Below are 12319 nucleotides of genomic sequence, written 5' to 3' on the forward strand. Positions count from 1 at the left end.
GGCTCCCCGTCTCTGAGCAGACAGTCAGAGGAAAACACACTTCAGGCCCTATGCCAACACCAAACCGTCGCCCGGGACGGACCGGATCTATCCCTACGTCCCGTAGCGGAAAGGATCACTAGGTAAGTACAAAACCAGTAAACATACATATATTGAAAATCAACTTTAGTATAAAGTCATGCATCATCTATGCTATAAAGAGGTGTTCTAAACATGTTCTAAATATCATATCGTCATCCATCAGATATTCTATAAGAACATGGGTTATAGGAAAAATAGTAGTAATTCAAACTAGCCTCAGTAAGCATGTTATCTCGTAAAACATTTCATAAAACATAATCATCAAATCATGCTTTTCATGTATGCATTTATACTATCAAAACATGCATTTTTAGAAGGGGTCCACTCACAGTACTTCACCGTCGAAAAGCCACGCCATCTAGCGAAGAAGGAAACGCCACAGATAACGCCCCTAAGCACATAAATGGCACATTTAGTCAAACTCTACTCAAACGACTGAGTTTAGGAAAACGAATATCGGAAACGGGTTCAGGACGTCGAAATTAGCCTAGGAGAGGTCCCGCACGAAAACCCAAAAAGTCAACGGACAAAGTCAACGTTGACCGTTGACCGGTCAAAGTCATAGTCAACGCTGACCGTTGACCGGGTCCGGGTCAACAGGTCAAACGGGTCTGGGCTTGGATCCGGATTGGGTTAAAGGGTTTGGACTTGGGTTGGATCCGGATTTGGGCCTAAAAGGGTTTAGGTCTAATGGGTTTAGGGTTAACGGGCCAAAGGCCCTAAAGGGAACGGCCCAAAGGCCTTTAAATTAACAAAACAAAATAAAAATAAAAAAAAGGGTTGGGTTGGGCTGCCCAGGGTTTTGGGCTTGGCAGGAAAGGCCCAAAGGCCTTGGGTTTTGGTGGTTCGCCGGATTCCGAGGAAGGAGAAGGCCGGTTTTCAGCCGGAGAATTCTCAAGCTCTGTTGGAGCTCAAAACTCAACCAAAACATGTCATTCAATATACCAAATTGAAGCCCCGAAGGTAACGAATCCAAAAATATACCCTTGGTTCCCGTCATCATGGCCGGAGTTGGCCGGAAAACAGCCTGGAAGCCACGGGTATCCGCCGGAAACTGGGTAAGATTCAAATGAGTATAACTTCTTCAATACTTAATGAAATTGGGTGAAACAAAAAGGAAAGTTGTAGTACTCAGCGAGACGACGAGATTGATACCTAGCACGCCGGCCAACTCGCCGTGGTTTGGCCGGAAATTGCCTCTAAATGGGCGGTGCTCGCCGGAAAACTGGGAAATGTCTCCGGGGTGGTTTCTTCGTGATTTGACGTCCAAAACACAACCACGGGGTTAGAAAAGAGCTATAGGTGTGGGCATGGGTGTGTGTGTGTTCTGCTCGGAGGGAGGGAGAGGAAGACAAAGGGAAAGAAAGAGAGAAGAGAGACTTTTCAGAAAAAAAAAAAAAAGAAAAGGGAAAGGGAAAGGAACCGGGAACAAAACAGGGGGTGCGCCCCTTGGGCTCACCAATTAAGGCTAAAAAACAATTTAAAAAAAAAGAAAGTATCCCTCAAAATTAATGAAAATACAAAAATACCTATTTTTTTTCATAAATTTCAGGACGGATTGTTACAAGATATTTGTATTATTGATACAGCCTAGGTAGGTGTGTGACTATGAACAAATTATATTAAGTCTACACCAGGATTATAGTATATACATATATACCACAGTTAATTGGTAGCTACATATCTAGCCTATACAAATTTATGGAGATTAGCCAAGTTAAAATCCTCTCTAAATTCCTCACCTACTACACAAATTCAGCGCTCTACCTGTCCCTTCTCTATATCGGAGATTTCGAGTGATATAATCTGAGAAATGTCGTACATTGTCGGCCTAAACCGAGGATTTTCATGTAAGCATGCAACTGCTAGCTTAAAGACAGTAGTAAGTTCAACCAGAACTATATCTGTGGGTGGTGCAATGCGATCATCTAACAAATCCCCGAGCATTTTGCCTTCCCTGATTACTGGTGATAACAATGACCCGATTAGATTACTCGGGTGCTTTCCTTGAATCACTTCAAGTGCTAACACGCCAAAGCTGTAGACGTCACATTTCTCAGTTACCTTCAATGTGTATGCAAACTCTGCCAAAAAGGTATAAGTAGAACAAAATTTAGATGTCAGACAGTTTTCCTTGAGAGATCTGCCCAAGAGCATATAAAAGGAAATGATCTTATGTCAAATAATAAGGCATGTTCTGCGTCAGATTATCTATTGATCAGGTGGATTTTTCTCCGAATATGCAGTTCAGATACAGCTTAACAACATGCGTAATGTAACGGAAAACCAACAAGAAATTACCTGGTGCTACATATCCAAACGTGCCCGCAACTGCAGTCCAGTTAGAAGAGTTAATATCGAGTAGTTTAGCAGTGCCAAAGTCGGAAATGCAAGCCTCATATTCATCGTCCAGCAAAATGTTCTTGCTGGATATGTCTCTATGAACAATAGGCGGGGACACATCAGAGTGCATGTAGGATAATCCATGTGCCACACCTTTAATGATATTCAGCCGTTTACTCCAATCCAATTTCATAGCCTCCTCATCATTGTCCAAGATTGAAAACAAGCTACCCCTTTCAAGGTACTCGTAAACCAAAAACGAGTGTTTTGAATGTGAGCAGAAACCATAAAGCTTGACAATGTTCCGATGGCGTATCTCAGTCAATGTCTTTACCTCATTTAGAAGCTCTTTCTGAGTGCTCCATTCACCTTCAGATGGAGTGTGGAGCTTCTTTACAGCCACCAAGTCATCTGACGGCAGTTTTGCTTTGTAAACACTGCCAAACCCCCCTCTTCCAATGCAATATGCATCATCAAAATCCTCAGTTGCTTTTATGATTTCTTCATAAAACAACTTTCCATCAAAAATTGAAATCGTGCGCAGTTCAAATTCTTTAGGCTGCATGTCACCCTTGTCAGTTTGTTCGCATTCATTTCTTCTTAGTAAAGTGATGTAAATTACACAGGAAGCAATTACAATTGCCCCCACCGCAGGTGGCAAGATTATGTGCACAATTTTGGAACCAGTTTTCGATTTATGAATCTTTTCAAAAAGACTATTGTTGCAGGGCGGTAGACCTGTAGCATTGCCACACAAACCATTGTTTCCTTGCAATGCTTGCACGGGAGCCTCTTGGAGTGCTTTGTTACTCGGAATTGGACCACATAACTGATTGTTCGATATGTCGACAAACTCCAAGCCATGCAGGTCATCAAAAGTACTTGGAATAACACCGGAAAGGTTGTTGTGGGAGAGATTTAGTGTCACCAAACTAACCAAACTGGAAAATTCAGTTGGTATCTCTCCAGCAAGAATGTTATGACTCAAATCCAGCACAGACAGCTGCAGTAACATGCCCAACTGAATTGGTATTCCATGGCTCAACTTGTTTTTGCTCAAATTCAGGTGGTGAAGTTTTGCAAAGTCCCCGATACTACTTGCTATCGACTGGCTCAAATTGTTTGCGGACAGGTCAAGATACTCGAGCTCAGTCAGTGATCCGAGCTCTTGAGGTATACCACCAGAAAGTTGATTGTCATTCAATATAAGCTTCACCATAGACGTCAGCCTTCCAAGTTCCACAGGGATCTTCCCGACCAAATGATTTGAGGAAAGATTAAGCAAACCGAGTTGAGTCAAGTTTCCAATCTCAGGTGGTATGGAACCAGTGATGTTGTTCCCTGCAATCTCAAAATCTGTTAGCTGCAAAGACTTGCCCCATTTGTGTGAAATTTCGCCGTAAAACTTATTGTCACTTAGGTTTATGTAGTCCAAGTTCGGATAAACACCAAAGTCTTCAGAAATATTTCCAGTGAATTGGTTTCCATCAAGGCGAACTCTGTACAATGTTGTGCAGTTTCTCAAGCTTTCTGGCATTCGACCTGACAGACGATTCCCATTTGCAGTGAAATTGTTAAGCCTTCCACTTTTGCAGATGTTCTGCGGCAAATGGCCAGTTAAATTGTTTCTGGCAACTCGGAACACAACCAAATTCATGAGATCTCCTATCACTTCCGGAATGGAACCTGAGAGCAGGTTGTCACGAATGTACAAAACTTCTAATCTGCTCAAATCACCAATTGAAATGGGAATAGGACCGCTGAGCTTATTCTCCATGATATTTAGAACAACAAGAGACTTCATGTTCCCAATGTTTTCCGGTATAGGGCCTGAAAGATTGTTCCGGTATAGTTCAAGCACAGTAAGGTTCATAAGGTCACATAAGGACTCCGGGATAGGACCTGAAAGGTTGTTGCTGTAAAGGCTGAGATGGCTGAGAGATATCAGATTCCCTATTTCTAGAGGAATAGAGCCAACAAGCATGTTTTCATACATGTATAAAAATCTTAATCTTTTTAAGTTGACAAAAGTTGGTGGGAAGGAACCTGTGAGATTGTTGGTGTTCAAGTAAAGCTCTACCAAATTCGAAAGGTTACCAATTTCTAAAGGAATGGAACTATTAAGAAAGTTCCTACACAAGTTCAAGTAAGTGAGATTGGTTAAATTTCCGAAAGAAGAAGGAATCAAACCATTCAAATTATTAGCGGACAAATCAAGATGGACTAGTTTGGAGAGTTGACTGATTTGAGATGGAATGGCACCAAAGATCGAGTTCACGCTGAGATCAAAGTACTCAAGATTCGGGAACAAGGAGAATGAAAATCGATCGAGCGTACCTTGTAAGCCAGATTTTGTGAGGTTTATTTTGGTGACACTCATGGCACCATTGCAAGAAATGGCAAACCAAGTGCATGGACCAGTTGCGTTGGAAGGGTGCTGCCATGAAGCTAGGCGTGCGTGAGGATCTTGAAGACCGGTTTTCCATAGCAGAAGAGCAGCAGCTTCTTCAGCAGACGTAGCAAAATCAAATGCTGATGAACCGAAAACAATCAAGAACATGAAAAGGAAGCTCAGAGAGCTTGAACAGTTCTTAAAGGTTGGTGATGGAGATGCTCCCATGGTGCTTGTAATGGCTTTAACATCCCACAGATGTTCTTGTTAACAAATTTATGAACAGAGTTTCAAAAACTTGGAAAGCTTACTTCGTTGTTTTGCAAAATTTCTTGTGATGAGACCAATTAATTAAGACTTCAAAACTTAAAAATGTTCTCGGAGAAAATTATTATTATCCATATTTTTAGTCAACTTGTTTTTTCAAATTTTATATTGGAATCTGACCATTGAATTCAAATTTTTCTTCCATATTTGACAGCATAGAATATTTCAGAAAATACTGAGCCCATAAAACAGAGATAAAAATAATACAAGTTTTTAGTTTATTCAAAAATACTTGGTACGTTTTTTTTTTTTTTTAAATTATAAAGAGAAAATCTACTATTGAATGAGTCCAACATGTTTTTTTTAATACTATAAAATCAGAAGAGAAAATTCTAGTAACGGTCCTTCAACTTTAATCCGCTTAGAGAAATGGTCCCTCAACTAAAAATTCATGATCATTGATCCCTTAACTTATTAAAATGTACAGTTATGGTCATTTTCATCAACTCTGTTAGAACTTCCGCCAAAATGAATCACGTGCATGGCACGTGACATTGAATTAAGGTGCAAATATAGAAAACAAATGAGAAAAATTGTAGCAATGGTCTCTCAACTTTAACTTAGTTGGAGTAATGATCCCTCAACTTTAATTCAATTGTAGCAATGGTCATTCCAACATGACCCATTTGACGGAATTCTGATGGATTTGAGAAAAGGGACCATAACTGTACATTTTGATGAATTAAGGAACCAATAGTCATGGATTTTTAGTTGAATGACCATTAGTCCAATTGGATTAAAGTAGAGGAATTATTACTACAATTTTCTCAAAGACAAAATCCAATATTGAATCAAGCTCAATGGTACCTGTTGTTTGTTTTTTGTCGTTATGCTTAAAAAAATTTCATTAAATTTGTTTTATTAAATTTTTATTTAGTGAGAATATCTTCATTAAAACTCCTTAATTTCGTTAAATACAAAAGTAGAAGAACGTAACTTAATTTATTTGTTACACTTCATTTAGAATCACTAGAAAATGGCAAGCAACCTACGTGTTAGAAAAGACTCGAAGTAGGATTGTAAGGAAAAAATAAAAACAGAAATTTGACTTGAAAAAGATATCCAATTTGTTTACATCTTTTCGTTTTGGAATCAGATCTTAAAGTAACAACTATTGTTTTATGACAGAGACGTGACGTAAGTTCTTCAAAAAGATAACCACTCGAAAAATATTTCATTTTATTGTTTGCATGTTTTGATTTATGGGGGTCGGATTAGGGATGGGCAATAGTTATGATAGGCGGCTAATCGTGGTTATTTACCTATAATCATTTATGTTTATAGCTGTATAACCGTTTACCCGTTGGGTAATTGCTATAAACGGTTATACACATACCCATAACCGTTTATAAACGGTTAGCCATACTCATAACCGTGTACTCATTTAACCATAACCGTTTACCCATTCAACCATTTACCCGTTTACCCATTTTTGAACTCGTTTATCCTTTTTTTATCCATTTACCTCTTTTTTTTTATCCGTCTACATGTTTTTTTTTTTTAACAACTTGAAAATTACAAAAGAAATATTTGTCATAATTTTTGTTTTTTGACAATTAAACACCGTTATAGGTACATTTTAGCATGCATTTCTCTATTTTAATCATTTAAATCCTCATACAATTCAAATAATTGAAATAATACTTTATGAATGATATTTTTCTGCTACATCCAAACAAATCTTTAATTATAATTCATATGATTACAAAGTAAAGCTTCTGAAAATAAAAAGTAGTTATTATCTTAAATACTAGATAATTCAAAGCTTCAAAATATTCCGAAACTAAACACTTTCGAACACTAATGTTTTAGCAAGTTGAATCATAAAGTCTCATCAAAGTCTTTACCATCCAACTTTCATTAGGTGACCTGAGCTTACAAATTTTGAAATTGATTTTTTTTAATTTTGAATTTTTTTTCAGCCACAAATTTTGAAATTGCATCGACTAAAAGTTTTGGGTTTCTATTTGAACATTACATCCTATCTGACTTACAGACTTTTCTATTTACACTCCATTTGTAACTTTGAATTCTCATTAGGCGAACTCGAATCATGGAACCAAGTCCTGGGAACAATTTTTTTTTTTTAAATTTTACACATATTAAATTAAATAGGTAAATGGATATCTATTATAACCGTGGATAATACTCATAACCAATTGGATACTTGTTATAACTGCAGGTAATACCCATAACTGCCTATTTAAATTTCACAGATAAACAATTATACCCATAATTATTTGTTTGTCTAAACGGTTATCCATAACCGTAACCGTGAACTTTAAATGGACGGGTAACAATAGTTACCCAAACCCATGGGCATTGTTCTAAAAATCCCCGCCTAGCGCCGCCTGAGCCCCGCCTAGGCGCTAGGCGGCTGGCCACCGCCTCAATTAATGCCTAAACATTTGAAAATTAAGAAAAAACGCTTAGACCTGCTAAGGCTCCCGCCCAGACCCGCCTGGGTTGCAACTCACTTAGACAAAAAATAGATAACTTTCATTTTGCATTTTGTTTTTTTCAAAAAATTATAAGAGACTTGTTGAATACTTAAATGAGCACACATTATATGCGTGTTCCTATGTTTTCCTTATGTTCAAATACTTCATAATATATATGTTAATTTATTTTGTAGTTCACAATAAAATTATATATATTTTAAGTATAAACAGACACTTATTTACCCGTGAGTATCTTTGCCCATCCCTAGGTCGGATCTTAGAACAACGACTGTTGTTTTATGAAATTACGTTTGTTTGATGGAGCAATGATCTGTACAAGAGACATATCGCGTGCCGTTGATATACGAAAATGATTTACAAGACCAGATCAACTATTTTATGCAAATCCAAGAAAGATAACGATTTTAAATTTACTATAAAATTCCAACATTGAACAAACTATGACATTACAGGCAATTTAGTTGACCTTTTGTTATTATATTTCAAGTTGAACAAGTTAAGTGAGCAATAGAACAGCACGTCATGAAGCACGCAGCACACTTTGACACTGCCGTAGGATCGACAGATTGCGTCTTGTGAAGACATGGCAACAGTTTTTAGAGGCAAAATCCTCAAATAGTGGCGTAAGATTGAAATCGGACCAAGTCAATACCTCTTCGAGGACATTTGCTTCATCATGCAGAGCACATCTTGCATTTTTTCCTCTTGGCGGCTATACAAGGTCACGCGGTCATTCCGAGAAATGTAACATAGCAAAATTCAAAATTGCAATACGTATTACATTGTGATTATAGCATCTAGGAGTTTTGACAATGGTATCGAGATAATCTTACAAAGGCCCAAAAGAAATTCACCTAATTTAAAGAAAAATTGCGCACTCCTACACTCACATAGCTTAATCACAATTATTACTTAACTTGGTTCAACATGAATAATGTTTCACATAGCTGCACAAGTACCCTGTCAGTAATTACCTAAACATACCAACTATTGCATCAACAAGAGCATGACTCGAGAATTTTCATCGTGCTGCGGCGGCTGCCAGCAACTAGCTAATGATCGATCATAACCCGCTCACCACCCCTACTAGTCCCAGAAAAGAAAAGCAAGACAAAAGTCGATGTGTTTTCCTATAAACTGCATCTGCTCCTATATGGTAAAATACTGCATCAGCTCCTACTTATAAAAAATACTGCATCAGCTACATGCAATGGCAAGTGAATTCCGACCAACTTAGGCAACCACAGCATCCACGATTCCTTTAAAGGACCAAACTTTTACGATCAGTGAGCAAAATCAGTGTGATCAGGGGAAAAATCAAAAACCAATGGATAAAGACTGGAAACATGAGTTTTACTCTTACCAACCAGAGTTTCATGAAAGCAAAACAGGTTAAGAGCAGACCGCAATCAGCAAGAACATGACATTGACATCTACCATTTGTGTAGTTAAAATAGCACCAACAGCTAGTACAGCATCTCGTCAACCAGCAAGTTCACTATTCCCGGAAACCACTAAATAAGGCCGATATAGCAAGTAGGAAAAGACCAGACTGCAATCAGCGTGGACATGACACATTGACATCTACCTTTTCTGTAGTAAAAATAGCACCAACAGCTAGTACAGCTACAGCATCTCGCCAATCAGCAATGTTCACTCTTCCCGAACATCACTAAATAAGGGCAGTATATGGACACCATAAGTATACGAACAAAGCACATTTCAGTTTAAGGAAAGAAAAAACGAACACAGGTAAAAATAATAGAGCAGAAAAAACACCAGCAATCAAACAGCTTAAAACAAATACGAATAGAAAGAAACCAAAAAGATTAAATATTCTGAAGAAAAAAAAAATACAACTATAGAACCTAAAAAAGTTGCAATGTAAAACTATAGCAAGAAGACTCCCATCGCATGGGCGGCGAAGGCCATCATAAAAACTACAGCAAACACTTTATATTGTACCAGCCCATTAATAAGAATACAAAAAGCTACAATCAAACTTAGATGAGTTAAAAAACTCACTCTGTCCAACAAAGAAATGTTTAACCTTCAACAAAACTGCAGGAAGTCAAAAGTAACATTCAATACGTTGATCCATAATATAAAACTCATCCTCCAACAATGAATGCAGACACAAGCCCTCAAGCCAAAAGTTATCATCTCGGGCCACAAGTTGAGAGTCCATCATTCCTGCAGAACAAATATAACAACTTAAACGACTATACAGAGACTTATTCATCCAATAGTATGTTGCAATCCAACAAAAGGAACAATTAAATGTCTGTCTTGAGGTTTATGGGCTTACATCTGCGTCAGATTTACGAGGGGAAGGACTTGGAGAATCATCACGACGTCCATGTGGTGAATCATCTTTGGGGGTAGGAGAGCGTTCCTTGCGGTTGCGTCCAAAAACATTCTCACCCCTAGGTGGTGTCGTACGAGGAGATGCACTTCTCTGAGGAGATGCGCTCATTCGAGGAGATAAGCTCCTCCGAGGAGAGGGGCTCCTCCGAGGAGATGGGCTTCTGCGAGACTTGGAGCTATTCCGAACAGGAGAGGCACTTTGAAGTACACAAGGTTTGCATCAAATGACACATTAGAAAGGTAAAATAGTTCATGATAAAAGACATAAAATAGAAGCAATATTTTATACCTTCCATATGACCGGCTCCGACTACGCCGCTCATCATCATATCTGCCCCTCTTACGATTACCAGGACTTGCACTGCGGCTCCTACTTCTGTAGCGATGCTCTCTTTCACTCCTATGGTGCCTGTCACGACTATACCTCTCCCTACTTCGACTGCGACTTCCATAATCCTTTTCCTTATATTCATCTCGATACCTAACAAGTTTTAGGGTCAGTTGCTGCAACATAATTTCCACAAATTTTGTAGACTCATGTCAATGGTACAGCTTTCCATAAACACACAATTACTAACATATATGGTTGCATTAGATACCAAAAACAAACACCGTAAATCCATGTAAAACGTGTTCTGTGAGAATAGAAGCCTAAGTCGTAAGAACTGTACTGATCAACTCAATAGGAGGAAAAAATGCCACCTCCAAGGAACATGTGTACCAAGAATCAAATAACTGAAACAGAGACATCGCTCTCCACCCAAAAGCATCATGCATCATGCAGCGTTAATAAATAGTTAAGAGCTCTCCGTCAACAGCAAACAAGAAAGACGATGCAGAGGCTCAAAACAATTCAAATTCAAAACAACTGAGCCCACTTGAGCCCAAGAGTCGTCTTCCATTATGCTAGGACCACCACTCATGAAAACAAAAACAGTAACTTATGCACAAGCCCCCAGTTAAAAAGACTAAACAAAAGAAAACAGTGAGCAGCTAAAAAAGACACAAATATCCCCCTTGATAAGTCCAAACCGATACACCTCTCACCCTATGCTACAACAGCATATGACCTTGCACATATGCAGTCCACTTCAATGGCAACTGATAACTATCAACTGCTAAAGTTAATGCCTAGATGTATTAAAGCAAACAGCAAGCTACAAATACCAACTAAATACACACACATATTATTCAGAAGGAACTGAGAAATCAATATGCAGTAACGCAGGACTAAAAACACAACATTAGAACACAAAATATCACTTTTACCCAATTCTAGTTCAAACCGGAATATAACGATTTCTGCTCCACGCAATTCCAGCAAAGAAGAAATCTTACCTAGGACGAGGGCTACGGCTTCGGGACCTTGATTTGAGCTTGGAAGTTGATTCACTTACCCTACCCTTGTGGCTACAAAATCAAAAGTTTCAAATTGTTAAAACAGCAAAACTCCAACAAGAAAAATCAAAACTTGCAACAAACCAAATACACAATACCCATAATATCAAACAAAAAACTTACATTCGCTCCGCATTGGGGCCGTACTTAGCAAACTGAACCATAATCTCTCTTCCATCAACAACTCTCCCTGAAATCAGATTCAATTAATTAATTAATTACAAAACCCTAGCTTCTAAGTAAGCTCATAAGAGGCCTATGAGAGAGAAAGAGAGAAAGAGAGAGAGAGAGAGAGAGAGAGGAACCATCGAGCTTCTCCACCGCCTTATGCGCCTCGTCCTGATACTTATATCGGACAAAAGCAAATCCACGAGAATCGCCAGTCCTCCGGTCTCGGGGAATGAAGACATCGACGACCTTGCCGTACTTGTCGAAGAGCGGGAAGAGGTCGTCCGCGGTGGTTCCTGGTAAACACAAACCAAACAAAGAGAGAGAAAGAGTGTCAGAGAGAGAGAAAGAGAGTTAGGGTTTTCAGCAAGGGGATGGAGGAGGAGGAGGAGAAGGGTAAAAGGGGAATTACGGAAAGTGATGTTGAGGACGAGGAGTGAGTAGGTGTCTCTGATGTCCGGAGGTCCGGATCGACCGAAGTGCGACATCTCCGAGAGGGATTGGAGCGGCGTGCGTGTTAGTCTGCGGCGGACTAGGGATCGGGAGCGCTAGGGTTTGTGATTTGTGGTGGGGGATTTTGGGAGCACAGTGAAAGGGATTTAAGATACTGGGGGGCATGTTGACGAATATGCCCCTATTTTTGGTTCTATATTCAACGTATTTTTGTGGATTACTCTGTTTACATGACTTCATCCGGTTTTGTCCGCTTTCCCGCCAATATGTAGATTCCATAAGATGCAACGTTTCTTTTTTTTTTTTTCTAAACTAAAAATAATATTTA

General features: G+C 38.9%; 2 protein-coding genes across 5 annotated transcripts; both read right to left on the reverse strand.

Annotated features, from left to right (window-relative positions):
* Positions 1 to 1667: 1667 nt before the first annotated feature.
* Positions 1668 to 5142, reverse strand: LOC103936426 (MDIS1-interacting receptor like kinase 2-like). Its single transcript, XM_009346257.2, has 2 exons — positions 2383 to 5142; positions 1668 to 2165 (listed from the first exon to the last, which is right to left on the reverse strand). Exons 1-2 carry the CDS (start codon positions 5042 to 5044, stop codon positions 1837 to 1839), a joined length of 2991 nt encoding a protein of 996 aa, XP_009344532.2. The 5' UTR covers positions 5045 to 5142; the 3' UTR covers positions 1668 to 1836.
* A 3354-nt stretch (positions 5143 to 8496) lies between these two features.
* LOC103936417 (serine/arginine-rich splicing factor SC35) lies at positions 8497 to 12094 on the reverse strand. 4 transcript variants are annotated; one of them, XR_007258005.1, is made up of 9 exons: positions 11951 to 12094; positions 11676 to 11834; positions 11494 to 11560; positions 11311 to 11382; positions 10262 to 10453; positions 9914 to 10169; positions 9631 to 9798; positions 9194 to 9277; positions 8497 to 9103 (listed from the first exon to the last, which is right to left on the reverse strand). XR_007258005.1 is itself a non-coding variant. In XM_009346250.3 (7 exons), exons 1-7 carry the CDS (start codon positions 12024 to 12026, stop codon positions 9793 to 9795), a joined length of 828 nt encoding a protein of 275 aa, XP_009344525.2. In that variant the 5' UTR covers positions 12027 to 12094; the 3' UTR covers positions 9547 to 9792. The 4 variants fall into 4 exon arrangements, 1 of the variants encoding a protein (XP_009344525.2); XR_665646.3 differs by having other exon boundaries at positions 8497 to 8864; positions 8969 to 9277; XR_665645.3 differs by having other exon boundaries at positions 8497 to 9277.
* Positions 12095 to 12319: the final 225 nt, after the last annotated feature.

This window comes from the organism of the source record quoted next, unplaced genomic scaffold (assembly GCF_019419815.1).
Source record: "Pyrus x bretschneideri cultivar Hongxiangsu unplaced genomic scaffold, Pyrus_bretschneideri_v1 Contig2, whole genome shotgun sequence".
Taxonomy (NCBI): Eukaryota; Viridiplantae; Streptophyta; class Magnoliopsida; order Rosales; family Rosaceae; genus Pyrus; species Pyrus x bretschneideri.

What these genes read in the sequence shown, in the direction of transcription:
- LOC103936417 (XM_009346250.3), bottom strand. Translation starts at nt 12,026, where the DNA reads ATGTCGCACTTCGGTCGATCCGGACCTCCGGACATCAGAGACACCTAC. An exon ending in GGCGGTGGAGAAGCTCGATG is followed by an intron (nt 11,561 to 11,675) that starts GTTCCTCTCTCT and finishes ATCTGATTTCAG; the next exon opens with GGAGAGTTGTTGATGGAAGA. An exon ending in AGCCGTAGCCCTCGTCCTAG is followed by an intron (nt 10,454 to 11,310) that starts GTAAGATTTCTT and finishes AAAACTTGTTAG; the next exon opens with GTATCGAGATGAATATAAGG.
- LOC103936426 (XM_009346257.2), bottom strand. Translation starts at nt 5,044, where the DNA reads ATGGGAGCATCTCCATCACCAACCTTTAAGAACTGTTCAAGCTCTCTG. An exon ending in GTTTGGATATGTAGCACCAG is followed by an intron (nt 2,166 to 2,382) that starts GTAATTTCTTGT and finishes CCTTTTTGGCAG; the next exon opens with AGTTTGCATACACATTGAAG.